Raw genomic sequence first — 8,408 nt, forward strand, 5'->3', positions numbered from 1 at the left:
ATCACCACTTCTGTCATGAAATTCTTCCTAATGTCCAGTCTCCCCTGGTGCTGCTTAAAACTATGTCCTCTCATCTTGTCACTGGTTTCCTGGGACAAGAGGCCGACTCCGACCTGAGTACAAGCTCCTTTCAGGGAGCTGTAGAAAGTGATACGGCTCCCCATGAACCTCCTTTTTTCCAGGCTAAATGCCCCCAGTTCCGTCAGGTGCTCCTCGTAGGATTTGTGCTCCAGACCCCTCACCAGCCCTAACACGTCTCCAAAGCAATGCGTGTAACGAGAGACAACCCGTACTTCAGCTAAACGATAACTACGTGTAGTTGCTTGGACCTCCAGTAAACACAGCCGCAGTTCAGCCGGCTGACGTTACTCAGGGGTCATTGGGCACACGGCCGGTTTCCCTCGGGAGGAGGAGCAGAAGGAGGAGCAGGAGGCAGGGCGTCAGGCCCCCTCTCCGCCAGGCCCCTGCCTGCAGCCCGGGCTCGGCGGGCACCGCCGGCTTCCCCGGCCCCGTGGGCGGGCGCGGGGGCGGCCTCTTCCCGCCCGGCCTCCTCCAGGCCCGCCGCTTCCCCCGCAGCTCCGGGCCCGGCTCCGGCTCCGGCTCCGCCATGGGCACTGCTCGCTGCTGCCGGCTGCTGCTGCCGCTGCTGTTGCTGCTGCTGGCGCCGCGTGTGTCGGGGGGGCTCCGCTTGCCGCGGCGGCGCTGGCCCGTGCCCTACAGGTGAGTGCCCGGGGCGGGCCGCGCCGGCGCTGCTCTGCCTCTCGCTGTGTCAGGCTGCGAAGGCCGCGGAGAGCTTCCCCTTTTTAATCTCGGCGTGTTGATCATTGACAAGGTGTTTGGCGTGTTCGGCTCGCCGAGGGAGCCGTAGTGCCATTCCAGGCTGAAAGCTGCGTTTGATCTCTGGGCAGCGGGAGGAATTGGTGCCCCGGGAATGACTACCCGCCTTTAAACACGCTTTCCTTTCCCGCAGAAAAGGTGGTGGTGAGGAAATCAGGGTACGGTTTGTTTTGCTTTTAAAATGTAGCTTTACGTCATACTTGGTGACAAATGAAGCATACTAAATCCCGTTCGCTGCTCCAGAGGTGCCTGAGCTCCAGAATTCCTGGTGGTGTCCAGGACAGCAGGAGACTGCACGTTGTGGGGTGAAAATAGCGATAGATTTGGCTGTGCCGAGGAAATGAGCCCCTTCAGAAGAGGCGCTACACTTGATTGTGTATTTTGTGCGGGTTTGCTGTTTGTAAAGAGAGTGTTTAACTGTAACTTAATAATGCACTCCTGGGATTTTGAGAGTCTGTTGTGTAATTCCCAGCAGTTAAATTTGCGTCAGGTGATGCCTGAAGGAGCTGATCTTGCAGTCACGAGTTATTGGGATTTTCCAGCAAGTTCAGGAGTTAAAAGACTGGGTCCCATTTGGAGAACAATCCTGTTGGTGTAAGATGCTCAGGAATGTGGGGTTTCAGTGTTTCTTAACATGTTTGTTACCTACTTGTCTCTCACATGCAAGGTGCAGTGCAAGGGGTAATTGACAATGTAAGGTGTGCAAGCTAGAAATAGGACTTGAATGTGTGGCTGCCCTAAATCTTTGTTTTCTGTGTGGTTTTTTTCAGACATACTCGTTAGGGTTTGGGGATTGTTTTTCCCTTCTTTTTCTTTTGTTCCCCCCGCCGACAAAATAAAGGCAGGCATGCTGGAGTTCCCAGAAAGCCTGAGGAAGAAGTTCACAGGGAAAATCAGCAATGCCTCAGCTGAGCTGCTGGCTTTATTATTGCTCAGGAAGTCCTTTGAGTCACCACATGGCTGGGGTATTTGTGTCAGTAGCCCTGGGCAGCTGAGTGTGTTAGACTCTCAGGCTAACCAGACAAGATCTGGACAAGTTGTGTATACCAATTTGTCTTGGTAACAGGAAAATAGGAACCTTGTTTTAAGTAAAGTACAGTGAGTGAACCTAAAGGATCTTGGAACAGGAAAACTTGTTGCAGTGGGTTGATCCTTGCTGGAGGCCAAGTGCCCACCAAAGTCACTCCATCACTCCCCTCCACAAGTGGATGAGAGAAGGAAAATACAGCAAGGTATTTTGAGGGTTCATGAGTTGAGATAAGGACAGGGAGAGATCACTAATCAAATACTGTCACAAGGCAAAAGACTCAACTTTGGGATAGTAATTTGATTTATTACTAACGAAATCAGATCAGGATAGTAAGAAGTAGAATACATCTTAAAAACACCTTTGCCCAATGCCTCTCTCCTTCCCAGGTTCTGCCTTTTCCCTCTAGTGGTGCAGGGAGATGGGGAATGGGGGTCACGCTCGTTTTATCAGATGCTGCTCCTGCCACTGCTCAGGGAGAGGAGTCCTTCCCCTACTCCAGCATGGGGTCTCTTCCACAGGAGACAGTTTTCCATTAACTTCTCCTATCTGAGTCCATCCCACAGGCAACAGTTCTTCAAAAACTGCTCCAGCATGGGTCACTCTTCCATGCAATCCTTTGGGCACAGCCTGCTCCAGCATGGGTCCCCCAGAGGGTCACAAGTCCTACCAGGAACCCTGCTCCAGAATGAGCTCCTCTCTCCTTAGGTCTGCAGCCTGCTCTTTGGGTTCAAAGTGTTCTTTAAGGGATCCACCTGCTCTATTGTGGGTTTGTTCCATGGGCTGCAGGGGAATTTCAGCTCCAGCACCTGGAGCAGCTCCTGCTCACTCCTCCTTTGCTGACCTTCCTGTCTGCCGGGCTGTGCCTCTCACATATTCTAGCCCCGTTCTTCTCTGGTCACAATTACATTGGTGCAGTAACTTTTTTTTACTTCTTAAATCTGTTATCACAAAGGCATTGCTGTTGTTCCTGATTGTCTCAGCCCTGCCCAGTGCAGGGTTCATCCAGGAGCTGGCTGGCATTGGCCTTGCCTGACATGGGCCAAGCTTTTGCGCCACCCCTGTAGCCAGCCTGCTACCAAAACCTGGCCACACCCCCCCCATACACTTGTCAAAAAGGTTCTTTGCTGTTTGTATATAGTGTGATAAGGATTGGGTCTTTGAGGTTTAATATGAATGAAATAGAAACAATTATCCCAGATACGTTCTTAGACCTCTTTATTGAAATTAGCATAGAGAGATTAATTCTTTTTCTGATCTTGGCAATGTTGTGGAGTCAAAATAGCTGCATCTGGGGATCTCTTACTGTAGAACAGCAAGAACAAATTGGTCAATCCTTGTGTAAATAAATTGCCAGGAGAATGATTTTGAAGTGGATCTCAAACTGTCCTTTACCCAGCATCTGTGTATCTCTGATGTTGTATGTCACCCTTCATAATCCGCATAATTTCCACTCCTTCACGATCAGTACAACATGACTTCTGTTTGTGAGCCTTGAGTACCGAAGTCCTGTTTCTGCAGATGTGCACCCCAGCAGCCTTATGAACTTGTGTACTCCCAGTGTTGCAGTGTCTGGGTCACAGAGTCTGTCCTTGGGGGTGCTGGACACTTCGTCCCCCTCAGGAAGCCATGGCAGTAATTCCAGCTGCAAAGCTGTGCTTGTCATTCTGTGTGCTTCTTTTTCTCAACACAGGCGCTTTGACTACCGTCCAAAAACGGATCCTTACTGCCAAGCTCGCTACACCTTCTGTCCCACTGGCTCTGCCATTCCAGTTATGAAAGAAGAGGATGTCATTGAAGTGTATCGATTACAGGCTCCAGTATGGGAGTTCAAGTATGGGGACCTACTAGGACATTTGGTAAGGTGATTTTTTAACAAAGTAATAGTGACAAATTCAGCAGAATTTAACAGCAGGTGTCAAGAATGGGAGCCGTAAAGTTGGGATATGCTTGCATGGAAGAATATTAGAGCACACAAGCTAGGCTATCTATAGGAAGGGTACTCGAAGAGCACAATTTCAAACAAAATGTACAGGATTTAGCTCAGCTAAAGGTAAGAGCATGAACAGCATCATTGGTGGGTTTGAAAATGTTCCCCCATGTAGCTGCATGATGAGTGCTTTGTATACACACATCATTATATCTTGGATGACTTTTCTTCTGTGCTATTACAGCGTCAAGAAAATAATTTTATTGGTCCCTTTATATCAGATAAAATAATTTCTTGGTGTATTAGTTTTTCTCTCGTTAAAAACTCACATATTTGCTTGGACATTGGTATCTGTCAGAAGCAGACAGCCAGCTGGTCAGAACACTGGATCATGAGGAGTTGATTGCTTTTACAGTTCTTTTTTTGAGTGTTATGATCATTATGGAATTGAAGTGTCCATTCATGCAAGTCTCATATTAATGCAAATATGAAGTCTCAGCTTTAGTAATATTTATAGTTACAGCAGTAGCAAAATTAATCTTCAAAGCATGATTCCTAATTAATAAAGAAATGTTAGTGGATCAAAACCAAGCACAAAGAGTCAAAAATGGAAATAGATTCAAATATTGTTATCTCAGTTGTTAACTAAGTTTGGATTTATGTTTTTACTGTACAGCTTTTAAATGAAGTACTTACCTCATTAGTTTTATGGCATTCATTAGCAAGATCTGGTTTTGGTAACTTGGTTCTGCTCTTTATTTCTCTGATACCCCCATGAAGTTAAGGATTCAAAAGTCAGCTTGAGTCTTGATGATGAGCTCCCACTGAGTATTTGCCTCCAAGTGACAGAATTTACAATGGATGAATAGACAACCACTAAGACAGCATGATGCTCTGATGAAAGTATGTGTGTCATGCAGTCTGGTGTGCTGTGCTTCAGTGTTACTGAGTCCAAGATGTTATAAGAACTCCCTCCTCTCTTCTCACCCTGTTACACAACAGCTCCTCAGCATCTTAACCTTCTGTACAGGTCAAGTTGTTACGAAATCAAAGTTTTGGTTTGGTTCTTTGTTTTTTTATTTTCCAGAAAATTATGCATGATGCTGTGGGTTTCAAGAGCTCTCTAACAGGCAAAAACTACACAATGGAGTGGTATGAGCTCTTCCAGCTTGGGAACTGCACATTTCCACATCTGCGGCCTGGCATGGATGCGCCATTCTGGTGTAACCAGGGAGCTGCCTGCTTTTATGAAGGAATAGATGATGCACACTGGAAGGCAAATGGAACTTTAGTTCTTGTGACCACAATATCAGGTAGATTTTAGATGCTTTGGATACTGTTAATACAAAATATAGAGTTAGCCTTGTCTTTTGTAAAGCAGTATCTTTTAATTTATGTTATGTAGGTTATTTGCAGTGTTAGTCAATGATGCTAATTTCAAACACTCTCTTGAATACAGAAGGTGGCATGAGGCTGTTGCCTTTCGAACAATTCACACTGGAGAGTTGTTAAGTGAGAGTCATTTGGTGTTGCTCTACAAAAACACTTGAGTCTCTTGAGTGTAAAAATAGCAAAACAGCTTATACAGAGTCATTATGGATTCTTTTCACATGGCCTCACCAAAACAAAATCTTCTATTGTGAAGTGGCAGATGACTGCTGAGATAGAAAAACTGTTGAAAACATATTCATTACTGAGCAAACAAGGCATATTTAGAAACAGTATCAAAGTTATAAAAATATTAATCTCTATTTCTGTCCCACTCATTATGTGTCCTAAAAACTGTGAAAATGTCCCCAGTAATAGCTCTCTGTCATATGTTGTAGAACAAACCTAGGCCTTACACCTCAAAATACATAGTGATTACTAGAAGAGTTTCCTGGTATATACTGATCACTGCAATCCTAAAGTAAAAAGGTCATTCAAATAAATCTGATTGATTGCTCTAGCAATGGAGTAAAAGACTTACAAAAAAAGTTCACTGAGGCCTTGGAAAGTTAACATTTTGTGTGACCAAAACTACTTAGTTTCTGAAGTTGGTGTTGTGTGCAAGACACAGTGGAGAGGCATTTTACAGCTCGTGTGACGTGTTCTTTTGTGTGTGCCCACTTTCCCCCTTAGTAGCTTTGCTGGCCCCAGTCTCTGCATAATCTGTCCAGCACTGCTAAGAAATTCTAGGCAGTTCTTTAAACAAGGAAGCAAAGTGGAGCTGCTTTCCTGTGAGTTTCTTGTTCGTGACTGAAGTATTTGATGCCTGATACAGTTGGATTCTTTTGTATGAATACCAAGCTAAAATTTTTTCATATAGCTGGGGAACTTGTCATGCTTCCTCTCTCTGTGGATTATTTGATGTCCAAGAAAGGTGAGGTGCTTTGTGGAGGCACTGTTACAGTCCTCTTCACCTCTCTCACTTTCCATTTCCATGAAACTTTTAAGGAAGCAGCATCTCTGAGAGTTTTCAGTTTTCTGAATTTCACAATAACTTTCAGATTTCTAGTCAAAGAGCATAAGTGGATGCAAGCACAGACGAACAGCATCATGAGCTGAATATCCTCCCTTCAGAGAGCTGGTAAAAAGCATCCCGTCTTAGTGGTCTTACATCCCACTCATAATTTGGCTCAATTCAGCTTTGCCAGCTGTGGAGTTGCTGAATCAGCAGGGTGTCTCAGTCTGCATCTCTTTTGTGAAGAGACATGAAAATTTCTGCTCTGCATTTTTGAGTTTAGTTAAAACTTGAAGTGCAGAAATGTCTGTTGGTCTGGTGAGCATTTTGCCAGCATCTCTTGTAGACTGTACTACCTCTGCCCTGTTTGTCTACACAGATAAAGCAAAATGAGAAGTGTCACGATTCTCTGATGTTTGAGTGTAAATGTAAATATACATGTAAATGTAGTTTATTCAGTGGGTTATCCCTTGCCCCTCCAACCTAAGTCTTGTGTCTGTGTATGGTGAGGTAGTGTAGGTAAACTTTTGCAGGGGAAGAGGTGAACCTTGAAATAGATAGAACATATTTTGAATCCTGCATTTGTTATCTCATGTCTGCAATACTTATTTTCATCTCTTACAGGAGCCATGTTTAATGACATGGCACAATGGGTGAAATACGACAATGAGACTGGCATTTACTACGAGACCTGGACAGTTCGTGCAAGTCCTGACAAAAAGTCAACGGTGTGGTTTGACTCTTATGAGTGCTCCAAGTTCATACTGAGAACCTACCAGAAGCTAGCTGACTTAGGAGCTGTATTTAAGAAGATACAAACAAACTATACAAGCATAATTTTATTCAGTGGAGAACCTATTTATTTGGGGAACGAAACATCTATTTTTGGACCACAAGGAAACAAAACACTGGCAGCAGCTATAAGAGACTTTTACAGTCCGTTTAAACCTCATCAGAGTGTTAGAGAGTTTTTTGTGGATATTTTCAAAATAATTGATCATGTTTTCTTGAATCATCAGTTTTACCTCTTCTACAACTTGGAATATTGGTTTTTACCTATGAAATCCCCTTATCTCAAAATAATTTATGAAGAGGTCCCTTTGCCTGTTGGAAGCAAAGCATCCTTTGGTGTATGACTACCTACTGAAGAACAAAACTTGCCTTTATGGCAGAATATTCTTAAGGATTTCAGAGCGCTACCATGATGGTGTTAAAGAGTTGTATGTGCAACTGCTGACTGTAAAAAACTGTATTGGGAAGGCTTTGCTGTACCAGGTGAAAGAGTGTGCATTTGTGTTCTTACTACCTGTATAACACATTGATGAACGCTTCAGCATCTCTGACCTGGCCAGCTTCTGTGTAACCATGGCCCCCTGCTGCCTGCAGGGAGACTGCAGTGGCTCCTCTGGCTGAGCTCGGCAGTGTCAGAGGGGGAATGGGGAGGCAGCTACCTGCTGTGGGCTCAGGTGCTCTCCACATGCATGGCCACGTGGCAGCAGATGGCACCTGGCCACCAACAGAAGTGGGACACAAGTTACAAGGACTAACTTGCTCAATATGAATGTCTTGATGTGTCCAGTTCTTCCAACATGTGCCTTGCCCTGATGTTCCTGTAGCTCTTTGGTTTGTACAGCTGGGACCTATGAACTATACTCTGGTATTCTGGGGCAGTGAATGTACTGGGGGATGGCATGGGTGATGCTTTTTCACCACTTTGCTTCCTTCAACTGCACTGTAAACACAATACAGATGGCTCTTCTTCAGATTCACGTGTGTTCTGTGGCACAGATAAAAGCCAAACTGCCTGTTTTGATGTCGACTCAAACACAATTGCAGTGTTCTACCAGTCTGTCTTAAAGTCTACTTGAGGCTTCAGTTGGGTCAGCTTCATAGAACTTGTGTATATTCCTTTCAATTTTTTTAAAAAAAGCATAGAAATCTTAATAAGAAAAAAGTAATGACAGCTTGTGGGGCATTGACATTGGAGTTAAAAATCCATGCTTGTCACAGAGCTGCCTCTAAAATGTGACTGCAGCCTCTTGCTGGCAGTGATGTTTGCAGTAGTGGTGCTGTGAGTCCTGTTCCAGGCTCAGCCTAGAGTACTTTGTAACTAGTTAGTTCCCTTTAAACCCAAGGGACCAAAGAGGAACACTGGCTTTCTGGGAACTACC

General features: G+C 44.7%; 1 protein-coding gene across 4 annotated transcripts; it reads left to right on the forward strand.

The window, feature by feature from the left end:
• Positions 1 to 410: 410 nt before the first annotated feature.
• On the forward strand, positions 411 to 8,002 carry CLN5 (CLN5 lysosomal BMP synthase). 4 transcript variants are annotated; one of them, XM_014870995.2, is made up of 4 exons: positions 411 to 720; positions 3,558 to 3,723; positions 4,882 to 5,107; positions 6,862 to 8,002. In XM_014870995.2, exons 1-4 carry the CDS (start codon positions 608 to 610, stop codon positions 7,371 to 7,373), a joined length of 1,017 nt encoding a protein of 338 aa, XP_014726481.2. In that variant the 5' UTR covers positions 411 to 607; the 3' UTR covers positions 7,374 to 8,002. The 4 variants fall into 4 exon arrangements, with proteins under 4 accessions (XP_014726481.2, XP_088015906.1, XP_088015904.1 ...); XM_088159780.1 differs by having other exon boundaries at positions 581 to 995; XM_088159778.1 differs by lacking the exon at positions 411 to 720 and adding an exon at positions 1,040 to 1,431.
• Positions 8,003 to 8,408: the final 406 nt, after the last annotated feature.

This window comes from Sturnus vulgaris, chromosome 2 (genome assembly GCF_052056855.1).
Source record: "Sturnus vulgaris isolate bStuVul1 chromosome 2, bStuVul1.hap1, whole genome shotgun sequence".
NCBI classification, from domain to species: Eukaryota; Metazoa; Chordata; class Aves; order Passeriformes; family Sturnidae; genus Sturnus; species Sturnus vulgaris.

Excerpts from the sequence above, each read along its gene's own strand:
- CLN5 (XM_088159778.1), top strand. The coding sequence starts at position 1,178 with ATGAGCCCCTTCAGAAGAGGCGCTACACTTGATTGTGTATTTTGTGCG. Across the intron at positions 3,724-4,881 it reads GGGACCTACTAGGACATTTG|AAAATTATGCATGATGCTGT; the intron begins GTAAGGTGATTT and ends TTTATTTTCCAG. Across the intron at positions 5,108-6,861 it reads TCTTGTGACCACAATATCAG|GAGCCATGTTTAATGACATG; the intron begins GTAGATTTTAGA and ends CATCTCTTACAG.